Below are 16,218 nucleotides of genomic sequence, written 5' to 3'. Positions count from 1 at the left end.
CCCCCCTACAACCCATATTCTGCACAGGCTATTTCTCTTTGAGCTTGAGGCACATTAAAATCCTACATTTCCTGGGATAAAGTGAAATTCCCCCTTCTTGTACAAACAGGGAATCTTCTATTTGTAGCGGATATTTCCATCTGCGCCAGATCTAAACCGTAGGTACGCTGCGCTTAATTGTAGTAACATCATCGATTTAAAGATTTACTCCTGGTTTTATTCTTTCCGTAACTAACACTGGAATCTGGCCAAACGCTCCGAAGAATTAACACACAGAAACTCATGGCAGATTAATACAGAGAACAAACAAACAAGCCCAGCAGTATTTGGAGAAAGAAACCCTACTCCTTGCCCAGCACCTTTTAAAATTGAAATCCCAGAGAGACTGTAAATTTTAGCTGCTTAAGACTTAAAACACCCCCCCATCATTGGAACCAGTCAAGCTTTCGGCTTCTGCTAACAAATGAAAATCCAAACTTGGGGTGAAATTAGAAAGGATGCTTTGAAAGGCACCTACAAAACTTAGGAAGCTTCAATGTAACGTGAAAAATTATTTTGCTGTCTTCTTCCATGGAGAAGATAATATTTTTTTTCATCCCAAGCACGGAGCTTACGCACAACTCTATAGCAACCTCGTGGTATTGAGTAGCGTTTCGTTTTAAGGCAGCCAGGGAACAAGCCCAGCCCCAGCGGCATCAGAACGGCCAATATTTGTATAGCACCGAAAAGCAAATGCTGCAAGGTTTAAAAACAACCGGCACGCCAGCGTGAAACACAGAGAAAGGCATCTTGTTCTCCCTTACAATAAGTAAAACTGCAATAATTTCGCTGCAATGAATGAGCATGTCCTGAGGGCAAGAAAGGTGCCCGGGAAACCAAGAGATCCTAAAAAGGAAGAGTTCAGCTGCAACTAAAACATCTGAAGCCACGTGGACTTGTGTGCTTCAGACTAAGTTTCTCCCACGGGACAATAAAGGCAGCTTAAGGAAATTTTTTTGTATTAACATCTACATCTTGACAGCGTTTTTCAAACCACGTTAAAGCAACTCAACTGAGCTGAGACAATGAGAAAAAAAAGTGCCCGTTTTATTCAGCAGAGCAGAAGGCCAAGGGGATGTTTTAGATTTACGCTGATGAAACTCAAATTCAAAGGAGCAGCTAACGGACTGGAATTCTGGTCAGCTACTCTGGATTATGCCATGAAAACCGGCCGGCGTGGAGGGTGGCGCCGTCAATTTGCCGTAGCCAAAGCAGCAGCAGAACCAGGCTCGAGGATGGTGAACGCTTCTTCCCATTCCACCGCTTCGCTTCCAAGCTCACCCACCTCTGCCCACACCACTGAGCTGAGCGAGATTGAGATGCCAAAATCCATCCCGAATGTTTAAGCCGCCGAGTTTCAGCGTTACTTATCTCCAGGTTTACAAACGAAAACAAGCTCTGATTTGGTTATAAATCTAAATTGCAGATTTTCAATGTGATTTCAATGTATTTTCAATATAAAATGGCAATATTAATGCATCCAACCAGCCATGCTTTTAACATGTTTGGCCTCCTAATTTCCCAGAGAACTTTGCTCCACCCAAGACAACTTTTTGAGTTCCAGATGCACCACTGAAGGTAACCGGAATGCTGCCTGGGAACCAAAGCTTTAGATACGGTTAATACAGGCACAGCTCCTTTAGCTTTGTTGCAAAGTTACAACCGCTGGACAGTAGTTAACAACTGGTCAGGAAACAAAGGAGACAAATATTTTTATTTCATTCTTTAGTACTGACACTCAGGCGTAAACCTTTAATTGGAACAAGTATTTCGGGAAGAAACAACATTCATTTTAGATGTAAAAGGAGATCAATGAAAAAATTAGACGCGACTTTGCAAAAAATCAGTTGAAAAGATACACACAGCTTTGCAAAACCCCTCCTGTTTCCAGAAGCAGAGCTGGGCAACCACAACTGAAATCGAGAGTGGCTTTAATAATAAAGGCAGTAGTAGGGTGACTTTTGGTTGGTTTTTTTTTTTCCCCCCTGGATTGAGAAAAACAGAGTCAGTGTGAAGCAGCAGAGAGTAATTCACTGCCTTTCCCAGTCTTAACCACAGCAGTTAAAACCAGGCCTGATGTCGCTTGCTGTTACCCGACGTGAACGGAGTCGCAGCAGAGGGAATCGGGGCTGAAGGCAGCACAGGGTCCGCCGTGTTAAAACGTCGCTCTCGCGAAGCCACCAAGGCGAAGCGCCCGCCGCGCTGGCAGAGGCAAAGCCGACCTGTGATTTATCGAGTCTTGCTTTGCAGCCGCGCGAGCCTCGGCCCTATGCGTGGAGCCCGTTTTAACACGGCACTGAAGCTCACGTTGGCCTGTCACCGCGTCCTGCCTTGAAAGAGCTGCATTTAAACACAGCCTGTGGCCTCGGAGGTAGAGCAGTGCGCTCAAGACTGGATTACGGCATGACGCCTGGCTGGTGCGTTCACAAAGACTTCTCCTCTGAAGTTCAAATCACCTCAGAGTCCCAGCTTGACTCTTAAATGGTTAAACGTGCTTGCAGCGCTTCTTTTTCTTTCTCTGCGCTCCTTCAATACACTCATCTGTCTCCTCTTTTTGCCTTTTGTGTTTTTTCTTATGGCGTTTCTTTTGCTTTGCCTCAGAGTCCTCTATGCTGAGGTCTTCCCCATCAGATTTTCCCGTAGAAATTTCTCCATTGCCCACATTTTCATCACAACTCATACTTTCTTCTTCGTGCTGCTCTTTATGTTTCCTTTTCTTTTTCCCTGAGCGACACTCATCCAGTTCCTTCCCGTTCAAGCTATCTATCTTAGGCAGTTTCACTTTTGGTTTTTTGCAATGCTCTGCACTCTCTGCCGCATCTCTCTTCTGCTTCTTCTTTTTCTTTTTGACTTTGGTTTTGAGTTCTTCGGAAGGCTCCAAAGCTTCGTCAGCCGTTGGGCAGGAATCGTCTGCCTGCATTTCTGTTTCAGTCTGGGATCCCTTCAGTTTTGCCATGCGCTTGGCGAAATATTCCTGTACAGTGAGAACACTCTTGACTGTATTGTAACCGTCCGCAGGCTCAGGCAGACAGCCGCTTCCCTGCTTCTTTTCCCGAGACTCAGGATGGGTAATATCCTCCTGCAGGTGAACAAAGAGGAGCGGGAGTGAGAGTCAGAAATAACGGCTTTAAACATCAGGTTATTTTTGCCAACCATATCCTGGGCTGCATCAAAACAAGTGTGGCCAGCAGGTCAAGGGAGGTGATTCTGCCCCTCTACACCACTCTCGTGAGACCCCACCTGGAGTACTGCATCCAGCTCTGGAGACCCCAACATAGAAAGAGACAGACCTGCTGGAGAGTGTCCAGAGGAGAGCCATGAGGGTGACCCGAGGGCTGGAGCACCTCTGCGATGAGGAGAGGCTGAGAGAGTTGGGGCTGTTCAGCCTGGAGAAGAGAAGGCTCCGGGGAGACCTTATGGCCACCTTCCAGTGCCTAAAGGGGCTCCAGGAGAACTGGGGAAGGACTTTTTACTGGGGCGTCTAGTGACAGGACGAGGGGGAATGGCTCTAAACTGGAAGAGGGCAGGTTTAGATTAAAGATTAGGAAGAAATTTTTCACTCTGAGGGTTGTAAGGCACTGGCACAGGTTGCCCAGAGAGGTTGTTGAGGAGGTGTTCAAGGCCAGGCTGGAGGTGGCCTGGGGCAACCTGGTCTGGTGGGAAGTGTCCCTGCCCATGGCAGGGGGGTTGGAACTTGATGATCTTCAAGGTCCTTTCCAACCTAAACCATTCTATGATTCTATGACTTTTTTTTGCACACTAATAAAAATAAATAAATTAAAAACCAATATGGTGCTTTGAAAATCAATTGTAAAAGTATAGACTTGGGCAGGAGCAAGAAGCAACCCTTAATGCACAAGATATCGTAGGTTTGGGGAGAAGAGGTGGCAGTATGGAAGGCAGCACAAGACAATCCTCTGTTGATTTGAATGTCTTACTGTTTACCCGCTCCTGTGCAACCCATGCAGATTATGTATAATACTATCATACTCGGTGTATTACACGCGCTTCGCAAAGGCACATGTCTCTACAAGATATGAAACAACATGAAAAATAACACAGTACAATCTATTAGCCTGTGGCATAAAGGAAATCCCATGCCTGGAACACCTCTCCAGCAAAGTGCAAGAACTTATGATCTACGGCGCGATCCGGCATTGATGCATCTCTTCCACCTTATCTGATCTTTTAAGAAATGTTTGTTTCAGAGCTGGTTTACTGTCGTTGTGTCCTAGATGTTGTTATTTAAACACGCTCCATTTGATCATACGTTATCAGATGGCATAACCAACATCACAGGTTGGATCTTACAAGATTGGATCTTTGCATACACAAAATAAATAGCTGCTGAACTCTCGCTGCAGGTGAATATCTATAAGAGTCTAGTATCTAGAAAGTAAATATAAAAGAAAAAACAAAGTATAGCTCTGGAGCTGGATGTTATATACGGCATGAAGAGAATTGACTTTGAAAAAGCAACAAATGCAACAAGATGAAAACGCCTATCTTGTTAAATTATCTGTGGCTTACAAAACACACAACCCAAAAAGGCAGCTGAAATTCAGACTGGTTTGCATGGATACCGAAGCACTCAAAAATCAAAAAATATGTGGCATATTCTTCCCATTGGCAAATGTCACAAATGACTCTTGGAAACGTCCCAAATTTTACATTGCTTTTTTAATTTTATTTTTTTTTTTAAAGCCTTGTATGAACTGCAGGTAAGTACACACACCTCCCTCAATGGGAAAAGCCGAGCACGTAAGAATTGTGTAGAAACCTGACCACCACGCTTCTTGAGCGGGGAGGCAATCCACAGCTATCGCAGGCAAACGCGGCGAGTACGACAGCGACGCTTCACCGGTTTCCCATTCATAAATGCACGGATAGATAAGAGCATCCACTCTGCCCACACATCTTATACGTGAACTGAAGTGAGTATAAAATGCAACCAAATCGAGCAGTAATATTTCATACCCACTTTCACCGGCATAAACTGATACACAGGGTGAAGGCCAGCAGCAAACTGGGAGATATAAAACCACTTATCTCAACGCTTTATAGTTATTGCATGATGGTGCAGATAAGTGATCTGGCTCTCTTCAGGGCATCGTTAAACTTGCGAGCTGAAGCGGGGTTTATTAGGGTTTGTGAGTAAGGTTTCGCAGGTCTGACTCCTTCTGCATCCATAACCTTTACTCACATGAGTTTCAAAGATTTGTGTCATTAGCGATGCATTACGAGTAGCGATTTCCTCATACATCTGCTTTCAAGAGAGCTATTCCAGTGGAACGAAAGTAACGCCGCACTTGAGATTCCAGTAATGTTTGTGTGGGCACTTATAAAAAATTAGGTACTTTTCTTGTAGGAATACCTTGTAGTGTACCTTCAGGTTAAGTTTACAAAGTAACTGAAACTATTTGACTTCTGGCAAAGAAGTCTGCAAAGAGGTGTTGAACCCGGGGGAAAAAAACCCGCGTGCTTATCTACGCACATCTATACATATAGATTACATTTGAAAGCTGCTGTAGAAGTGTGACAAGACAGAATCTACAGAATAAATGGACTGAGCTACGCTTGTAGTCGCCGCCTTTTTAATAAGATACACCTCCCAGCCCATGCAAGCAGCGTTAGTGTGGGTCAAAAATAGACGCCCTGCTAAAGCAGAGTTAAACAGGTCACTCGCTTTTCCTTTTCCTGCTACCCACAGCAGGATTTGGACACCTTGGGATTGCAAAATGACAAACGGTCTCCCAGGTTTTCTGCCGCGGATGCCAGCCAGAACAGTTTCCCTCCCCACCCCGCTATGTAAAACGAACTTGCGCCCAGAACGCCAATTACCCCCCTGGCCAACCAGGAAAGGATTTTCTCATTCCCTTGGTGACTTCAAGTCCTGACAACTTAATTACTGTAATTGAAGGCAAATATTACTTGAACTCTACACATTTCTTTTATAAAATACATTAGACATAAAAAAAAAATGTTCCTTTGGTTAAGCTGAGGAGTTCAGAAGGTATGCATGATCCCAGAAAATAAGAACCTTGCTCACAAACTCCTTTATTGATAAGAATTTTAATAACCATGGGCCACTGCACACAGAACTAACAGGGCATGGAGACAAGCAAAGAGGTGCCAACCCTAGAAAACCTCTCAGTTTAGGAAAAGCTTATGTGAACCCATAAATCACCTGGAAAGACTGTTAAGTGCCAGAAGAGTTCCCCCTCCCGTGATGTACCTGTTCGAGTAGCCATGGGAACACCGCTGAACTCTAAACATGGGTTTTCTCTAACCTCTCCACAGGAGAGTCGCAGTTTATGCAATTCCTCCCCTGCTTGCCCCAACACACGCATGTAAAAGTTTTGAAGAATATATACATAACCCAAATGTGTACGGTGTTGCTGCAACTTCTGAAAAGCAACTTATTACACGGGATAAAAGCCGTAAAGAAACGCTCCTGCTCCAAAGAACTGATGAGCACGTAAAAGGCAAAGAGCAACTGTGCTATAACTGGTGGGAGGGCTGAAGATGGGCTTTGGAGGAGATGTGTGTCATAGAATCATAGAATGGTTTAGGTTGGAAGGGACCTTGAAGATCATCGAGTTCCAACCCCCCTGCCATGGGCAGGGACACCTCCCACTAGACCAGGTCCACGCTGTGAGTTCCAAAATTGCCAACAAAATGGGGATGAGAAGATGAAGTGAAAAGGATTTGAGAATACTGGCCTGTAGGGAATTCGTAGGAGGGTCCCAAGCAAGAGAAAAGGACTGCTTGAAAGGTGGTGTTAAATGTGGAATTATTAGGAGGAAACAATAGGAAAATTCAAGGAGAGGCTGGGAAGTGCACAGGAAAAGATGAAGGTCAATTATAGCCAGAAATCCCCTGTAAATATCATCTGTTTATGTAATTAGAGAAATGTATGGAAAATAATCTGAAGCACATAAAGCACTCTGAGTACCACCGTTGTTTTTTTTCTGCCCGCTTTCTTCACCTGAGACACACAATGCTGATTTAATCATTAAGTTAGTACACTAAACTTCGAGAGCGAAATCCTGGTTCCCTTGATTCCTGCAGGATCAGGATTGCATCTTTAAGGCATCAAACTCTCAGAGCACCTTTCCACCACAGTTATTTAGACCCCCCTGCCATGGGCATCAATTATAAAAAATAGCGGTCAATTATATAAAGAAAATAATTCACATCACATCATGAAAACCATTTGGCAACAGTAGAAGCCCCAAGCGGAAAGTATTTAGACACCTCATGAAATCAAATCAGTTTGAAACCCAAATATCTTCAGAGATTTAAGACCTTAAGTTGAAGAATTAAAATCCAAAAAAGAAAACCGTATCCGCGTGTTACTCAGGGAGGGAAAGCCAGACATAACCCATCAGTAAAGACAAAAGGGTGCCGGTACATAAGCAACAGAAGCAGCTTGGATTAATTCAGTGAAGTTTCGCTCTTCAGACTGCAAGTGTTTCTCTCTCAGCACTTTAAGCTTAAGAGTAGAGGAATCAACAAATCTACTACACGGTCTCAGATCTGCCACATATGAACTACAATCACTTAAGGCGAGTAATTTCACATGCCTTTGCTTCCTCATTTGCAAACGAGGGGCTACTAATTCACAAGCAATTTTCTTAGCTCAAATTCACAGAAACGACACAAAAGGAAAAGTACAGAAGCATAAAGGCAGAATAAAGCTAAACTATAATTTCAGCAGATTCTCGCTTAACTTACAGAAAATGGGCTAGATGAAGGAAGGAGAGAGAAGGCAATCACACGATCGTTCGCAGCTTTAACACGCAACAGCCCCCTTCCGCAGTCGGGCTGAACCACAGCGATTAGCCACTTTCTTGTTGAGAAACCGTAACAATAAGATTAATATAATCCAGTCCTGTTTCTGCTGCTTTGAGATCCTCACCGCGGAGGTGCGCCGCTACGACCCCCACGCAGCGCACAAAACTCGACAGGCAGGAACCGAGGGCATCCCTGTATCTTTCTAACCCAGGTCTAGCTGTAGCAGAGAGAAGCGCAGCAGATTATTCGCGAAGAGTCACTCCGGAGCTTTGCAGACATTAAGGCTGACAGAGTCTTGCTTTAAGGAGTTGACAACTTCAAGTTAAGTATGAGCATAAACATTTGGATTGGGATCAAACAGGCAAGAGAGTGAACAAAGACTTGTAGGCATGATGAGTTTAAGCAGGATTAAAATAAATACATGCATAAATAAGGCCACGTACCATCAATTCTGGCATGAGAACAGGTACCCAGGAGGCTCTCATGTTTTCAATTTACCTGATTAAAATTGGTATACTACAGACAGCATCTTATGAGGAACTAATATGAAGAGATTTCCAATATCGAAAGGGCTGATGCAAACAGAAAAAGGGACAATTTTCCCTGAGCTTATGAGGAAGAGGACGAGCAGCAGCAGATGTAAATTACCAACACGAAACTTTGCTAGGCGGAGAAATCTATCGGTATATACGTGAAGCCTCAACAAACCACTGGGAGTCTCAATCACTGAACGCAACTCGGACAACTATCAGGAAAGCATTAGGTGGAGTTCATCCTTGCTTGGAATGGAAAATCTGGACTCTAGGAGCATCTTCCAGCCCTGTAATGCTTTAAAAACTTAAACAGGGATACAGTATGGCCTCCTGGTAATAAAAGAGGGTTTAATGGAAGGGATGAAAAGCAGGAACACTAAACCTGGAAAGAAACGGTAAAAATTCAGGTCACCTGCAATTTCCTTCTTTTGTTGGCCCTGGTACTCTAATCACCAGGATACCTCAAATAACCATAGCAAGGTTTAATTTTACTACTATTTATACTGAGTGCCAATATAGCAAGGAATCCACTTATGGGAAATGGAACGAAAATCCTGAATGTCTAATACCTGGCCTGGCTGTATGACATGATAGCACTTTTTAAAAGGACAAGTTCCAATTACGAGAGAGAAGCACTTTCCTGTTTGACTGCATTAAAATAAATTCTGTGCTAGAATACATTGAAAAATCAGCGCTACCTTGCAGTTGGTTATTAACTACTTTACTCCACATGAACTATCAGCTCTGTCTTTACCTAGGAAGGACAAGGAGAGAGGTTAGGAAGTAACTAATAGAAAGGGGACAAGGAAAAACCTTTTTTTAAAAAAAATCCGTTTTCTCCATGGAATTATGAAGATCCATTTTTGCTAAACCCGCTGCCACCTGCAACTACACAGGAAAAAGCGGTCAGACTGTTCTTTGTGCAATTAAAAAAAACAGGGATTTTATTGTAATTAATCTCTGCCTAGAATAATTTTGGGGTTATTCACAGAATCATTGATTGGAAGTGACCTCTGAAGGTCTTCAGTTCAGCCTCCAGCCTGGAGCAGGATGACCTCCAACGCTAGACCAGGTCAGCTTTTTGTAGCGGAATCATGGAAACCTCCAAGGATGGAGGTTCCACAATCCTTCAGGATACCCATTCCGACACAGCACTGCATGCTAGCGAGGAGGTTTTATTGCCAAGTAACAGCACCCGTTTCATTCCACTGTATAAATCTATAGGTGCTTGGGTTTCAAGCACATTTACATTGTACCTGCTGACTCCGCTTTTAATTGTAGTCTTAAATTCCGTGGTGACGTGTTTCTATTAAAACTGCATTCAAATTCTCCCAGGCTGTCTCATAATTGCATTTTATATTTTTGCCAAAAGCTCATCCTGTACCTCAGAAAGTGGCCAATTTTAGCATTTTCATCCATTCTTATAATTCACGCATTATTACCGCTAAAATAGAAAGCCACCATCTCTCTTGCTGAATGCAGTCTCTCGGTATCCAAAATGCCATTCGCTTGTCATATAAACAACACATTTTTACCGTCGTACGACATATTGGATCCCAGCCTGTTTCCATCAACGAAACAGGAGCCGTACAATAAGCTGTAACGCTCAGCCGGGTTTTGCCTTCAGCCTGAAAACAACGGCGTAACAGGAAGCAACAGGGTTGCAAAAGTGCAAGGGATTAAATTTTGGCCAGAGACTTGATTACAACGATAGTCATGGGGATTCATTCCAGCTGTCATTAGCAGATCCCGGTCAGTCCTACAGTACTAACAGTTACAATACCAGCACTTGCAACACCTGTATTTCTAATGTCAGCTTGGGAACCCCGATACCGCGTCGCACAGAGCACACAAGCTTCCTCCTACTGTTCTTACACTTTTCAGGAAAAAAAAAAAAAAAAGCAAGCATTTGTTAAAATTTTAGCAAACAAAGGCAGTGAGTAAAACGCAGGAGCAGAAGGCGGCCCGTGAAAGGATAAGGGAGAACACACAGTGAGATAACGTACAAGAGGTGCGGAAGACTGAAGACATGTAGAATCATAGAATGGTTTAGGTTGGAAGGGACCTTGAAGATCATCTTGTTCCAACCCCCCTGCCATGGGCAGGGACACCTCCCACTAGACCAGGTTGCTCAAAGCCCCGTCCAACCTGGCCTTGAACACCTCCAAGGATGGAGCTTCCACCACAGCTTCTCTGGGCAACTTGTGCCAGTGTCTCACCACCCTCACCGTGAAAAATTTCTCCCTAATATCTAATCTAAATCTACCTTCTTCCAGTTTGAAGCCATTTCCCCTCATCCTATCTTTTGGAAAGAGTTAAAAAATCAGTACACTGCAGAGAAAAAATCCTTTTCATATCTTGAAAGAGAGACACTTAGATATCCTTGTGACATTTCATTTCACTCTAGATACACTGCTGAGGCCAGCAAAACCTCTCTTCCTTTGCATTTCCTTGCAAATTACATCTGTGCGTTAGACTGAACATAAACAAAACTAAAGGAAGAGATTTCCCCTAGGATCTCTCTATTGGCACCATACAGAGAGCCAAACATAGTGACTTCATCTTCCCAGAAGCACCTAAATCAATTCTAACCGTTCTGTTCTCACCTTGAATAACAGAGGAAATACGGTCCGGCAAAGCGAGTGTAGGACTGGGAAGGTCACGTTTCCCAAGTTCTCTTCCCAGAGCTGGTAGGAAACGCTGGAGAACTTGTTATTCCGTCCAGCTCTTGTACAGGCTATGAAAGTGCAAAACATGCCTTATCAACCACACGAAACTCGCAGCAGAGCTAAGAGTTTCATCAAGTGTTTGTAAAGTGCTTTGAGATCCTTCAAAGAGGCATCGCAGATGTGCGAGGTGCTGCGCAAGTCCTGCAACAACTCCGCTGTTCCACTCACCTGACAGTGCTACGTGGCTATGACACAGTCAACAGACACATCGTAGTTTTGGTCTGTTCTGCGACATACCCACATATAATCAAATCATCAAAAGACTCCCAAATACAGTGTTTGAAAGGAGTGGGCAGGATTATAATCAGATCAGTGCAGACTGGTCTTTTTGTCCCGTACCTGTACTCTAAATGCCAATGCCTTCGGATGTCCAGGATAGTCATTCCAGTAGCGTAGGCATTATCCATGTGGCACAGGACTGTAAGGTACACTCAGAAGTAATCCGAGTCTTCTTCACATAGTATTTTACTACTGTCATGTCATTCCCTGGGCAATTCTCACTATCCCTTTGTAATGTGTGTGGAACAGGCAGCTGCTGTTAATCCTTTCTAATCAGGATTCCAGGAGACCGAAACCTTCTTGATTCTTGAGTTCAGGATTTCTTCCTATACCCCCCAGACAGAAAAGAAACTGAACGGACTATAATTAAGACATTGAGATTCTGGAGTGAGTCCACAGAAGGGCAACGGAGCTGGTGAGGGGTCTGGAGAACAAGCTTTATGAGGAGCGGCTGAGGGACCTGGGGGTGTTCAGCCTGGAGAAGAGGAGGCTGAGGGGAGACCTTCTCGCTCTCTACAGCTCCCTGAAAGGAGGGGGTAGCGAGGGGTGGTCAGTCTCTTCTCCCAAGTTAGAAATGATAGGACAAGAGAAAACGGCCTCAAGTTGCGTCAGGGAAGGTTTAGATTGGATATTAGGAAAAAGTTCTTCACTGAAAGGGTTATCAAGCATTGGCACAGGCTGCCCAGGGAAGTGGTAGAGTCACCATCCCTGGAAGTATCTAAAAGATGTGCAGATGTAGTGCTGAGGGACATGGTTTAGTGGTGGTTTTGGCAGTGTTATGTTGATGGTTGGTCTCGATGATCTTAAAGGTCCCCTCCAACCTAGACGATTCCATGAGAAGTAACAAGTGGGCGTGGCCAGCCAAATTGTGAATATAAGCAAAGGTATTAACAAGGGCTCTGAAGCTTTAAGATGCCGAGGTGACCCATTGGGACAAAGGATGCAATAAAAATCATTGGAATTACCCAGAGGAGAGCAAGGAGTTCTGGTAGCAATTCTGAGAGCAAACACAGCCAGCATCACAGCTCAGCTTCTGGCAGAAGAAACTCCGTGTCCTTCAAAACCCGAAAATAACACCTGCCTGTCTAAAACTTCACTTCTATCTCTTTTCTAATAATAAATGTAGAAAGGCATATCTGTGTGTAAATATAGGAGCATTTGAAACAGATAATTTAAACGGCCAAACCCTCGCTCCTTTCCCCTTCCCCTTAGAAAATGCTTCTCCAAAGGAAAACACACACTTGAAACTCTTCCGCTCCTCTGCTCTGAGAGGGTAATACGCTAGAGCTGAGCCGCGCGTGAAAATCAAGTCGGACCTCTGCGCGAGGGTACAGACATTTCCTGTTTTTCAGCACAAGCAGTGGCCGAGGAGCTGCTGAGAAATACCTCGTGTCACTTTTTAGTCACTTCTTTGTTAAAGTGTGCCCTCATCGTGACTTGGTTGCTTCTCTCGAAGCAGGTGCGAAGCGGCATTCGCAGCGCAGGAAAATGAATCAGAACGTTACAATTTAGAGCAGCACTGACCATAAATACCAGCAGAGCCCTCCTGCCTGAAAGCCCGCAGACTAAAAGACAGATGCAGAAAAAACAGGACAAACAGCAAGAATGAGAACTGAAACCTGAAATACGACTGCACGGATGTGTATGCACTTTTTTTTCTTCTCTCCCATCTGTAAGGGTGTGAAGAAAAGAGTTTGTCTGAGGAAAGGGTTTTATTTTTCAAGGAGTATCACTCATGCAGTGTACCTACAGTTCATATGGATCTTGACAGGCTGAGAGGGTTGGGGTTGTTGAGCCTGGAGAAGAGAAGGCTCTGAGGAGACCTTAGAGCCCTTTCCAGTACCTGAAGGGGTTACAGGAGAGACTTTTTACAAGGGCATGTAGTGATAGGACGAGGGGGAATGGCTTCAAACTGGAAGAAATTAGGAAGAACTGTTCCACTCTGAGCTTGGTGAGCCCCTGGCGCGGGTTGCCCAGAGAAGCTGTGGCTGCCCCATCCCTGGAGGTGTTCAAGGCCAGGTTGGACGGGGCTTGGAGCAACCTGGGCTGGTGGGAGGTGTCCCTGCCCATGGCAGGGGGGGTGGAACAAGATGATCTTCAAGGTCCCTTCCAACCCAAACCATGCTATGATTCTACGTGCCTTCAGTCTTCCGCACCTCTTGTACGTTATCTCACTGTGTGTTCTCCCTTATCCTTTCAAGGTCCCTTCCAACCTAAACCATTCTATAATCTTATTCTTGTTTTCAAGAATTCAGCCAGTACAGCCCTCTAACTATAACCAAGCCAGGTACAATCTCCCCGCAGCCGCCCTTCATAAATTTCTGCATTTTTTCTTCATTGCTGCCTTCAGTTTTGGTGCTTCCTTGCACAACTATTCTGCTAAGTCAGCTCTGACGATTCACATCAGCGCCCATCCTCTCCCCCCCAAATCAACCCAACTCTTCCACGCTATGCTTCATAGTACCGCCCCGTTTTCAAACACAGACCTAAGCGCTTAACTAACCGTGCTGCCCGTGTCCTACCTTACCCTTTTACTATCTGATATGTGTAACATCCTGCCCTTGTTCTGTCCATCATTTTATTGTAAGCTCTCTGGGGAAGCAATTAGCCCACATGTGAGCACTCTATGACATAATTAACAAATAATAACCACCGAGGAATGTAGGCCAAAAAAGCAAAGTTATCAGAGCAACATTTCTGCAGAGACTTGTATTGTTCTGTACTCACTTGCAGCGTTAGCTCCCGAGTTCCTGGAGGCACATATTATACTCCAAGCAGCGGAAAAGCAAAGGTGAACGCTGTGCTTTAAAGAAGACATAAGCTGTTCTGACTTCATTTGGATTTACAGGCTATTTTTCCACATTCATTAACGTTACCAGGGGTAAGTATTTACACAGAACACGACAGTGAAGACATTTCAGATTTCGAGGTATAATTTGGTTCTAAATTAACTTTGGCAACCAGAGCATCAAAGGAAGGAAAGACAGGATGACTGTAACCATGAGCAAGATGCAACACAAACTTCCTAAGTGACATCATTTAGTATGGAAAAACTGCTTGAGGAGGCAAGAGACAGAACCTCCTTTCTTGGGTATCCATCCCCACACTGCACAACAGCTAGTAGGGAATGGCAGCAGTTGTCCTCACAGGAAAAGCCTAAAAACTCCCTCTTATTTCAGCCATATTTCCCATTCCTGAGGTTTCCTACCGCAGGACAGCTATTTCAGCCTCTTGCACACTTGCTAGAAAGTGTAGAGTCCTGGGTATCCCTTCAGTGCTGTCTCTATCCCCTTGATACCAAAAAATGGCTGTTAAGGTGCCAAAGCAATTAGACAAAGGTTTCTAATAAGCCTGAAGTAGACTTCCCACTTCATGGGGACTCAGGGAGCTAAGGAAGCATAAAGGAGGATGAAAGAGGAGACGAAAAGGAGGAAGGATCAGTTTGGAGTGGTTATAGGGATAAAGAAAGATGGCACTTGGGATGTACAGAGGAGGAATAATGTTCAGGAAAGAAGAGGGAGAAAGTATATGATTACACCTCCACTTTTCTCATCCTTGAGTATGTTAGCAACGGTGACCATGCTCTGCAATACTGATTTTAGATCCAGCAATCATAGAATGGTTTCAGTTGGACGGAACCTTGAGGATCCATCTCGTTCCAACCCCCCTGCCCTGGGCAGGGACACCTCCCACCAGCCCAGGTTGCTCCAAGCCCCGTCCAACCTGGCCTTGAACACCTCCAGGGATGGGGCCTCCACTATTTCCCTGGACAACCTGGGCCAGTGTCTCACCACCCTCAGAGTGAAAAATTTCTTCCTAATATCTCATCTAAATCTCCCCTCTTCCAGTTTGAAGCCATTCCCCCTCATCCTATCACTACACGCCCTTGTAAAAAGTCCCTCTCCAGCCTTCTTGTAGGTGTCCTTTAGGTCCCGGAAGGCTGCAATAAGGTCTCCCCGGAGCCTTCTCTGCTCCAGACTGAACAACTCCAACTCTCTCAGCCTCTCTTCATAGGGCAGGCACTTCAACCCTCTGATCATCTTCGTGGCCTCCACTGTACCCACTCCAACAGGCCCATGTCCTTCTGATCTTGTCTTGAAACACCAAAATAAGGTGGTCCCAACTGAGAATATGACAGTGAAAAGAATATTTCAGCCACAAAGCAGGTGGAAAACTTGTCATCAAGCAGTTGGCACTACCTTATGGGTGATCTTTGGAGACTACAAGTGCCAGCATGACCTACGCAGCCATGTAGCCTGAGCAAGACAGAGCACGTACGCTGTGACCTGTAGCAAAGATGTTGGCTTTTCATGGTCAGTTTGTGAAATCTGCAATCTTTGGCAGAACTTTGGCTCGATCAACTTGCCAAACAACTCGTCCGTTTTAACCTATGTAAGCAAGCCATTTGAGAAGAGAATAGCTTAGATCAGCATCTACAGTACTGAGGCCCGCTTCAATGTCAACGAAAATCTCAACTACCTAAGTGAAGAAGACAGGTCTTGTGCTTCAGAACCGACATATGACGTTGAGACCGTTTGCACCCTCGCAGTCAGGGTCTTATCTCAGCTTTTCTGCTCACAGGCAATCCAGCTCTGATCTCCCAAGCATTAAAGGTGAAAACATTTAGTTTATTTGTGTTTCACATCCGTATCTGCCCAGACTGCTCTTGGGTTTACATTATGTTCCTCCCCTGGGAGTAAAGAGCCTCACTCTCCACCTTCAAACCCCTCCTCAGATTTCACTTCCTTTGGTTTGCTTTCCATAGCTGACCTTCGTGTTTCTGCTTCTGCTTTTCTTGCCTCCCTTCGACTGTTATTTGGACTTGATGATCTGAAAGGTTC

The 16,218-nt window shown here is 44.6% G+C and overlaps 1 protein-coding gene across 1 annotated transcript in view; it reads right to left on the bottom strand.

The window, feature by feature from the left end:
• Window positions 1-2,524: 2,524 nt before the first annotated feature.
• PINX1 (PIN2/TERF1 interacting, telomerase inhibitor 1) overlaps window positions 2,525-16,218 on the bottom strand; it is a 63,654-nt gene continuing 49,960 nt past the window's right edge. The window contains exon 8 of the mRNA XM_009887946.1: window positions 2,525-3,118. Within this exon, the coding sequence (XP_009886248.1) occupies window positions 2,525-3,118 (594 nt within the window). The remainder of the gene's footprint in view (window positions 3,119-16,218) is intronic.

This window comes from Charadrius vociferus, unplaced genomic scaffold (assembly GCF_000708025.1).
Source record: "Charadrius vociferus isolate BGI_N301 unplaced genomic scaffold, ASM70802v2 scaffold36, whole genome shotgun sequence".
Classification (NCBI taxonomy): Eukaryota; Metazoa; Chordata; class Aves; order Charadriiformes; family Charadriidae; genus Charadrius; species Charadrius vociferus.
The sequence above is the reverse complement of the archived record's forward strand: the minus strand, read 5'-3'. Positions and strand labels throughout refer to the sequence as shown.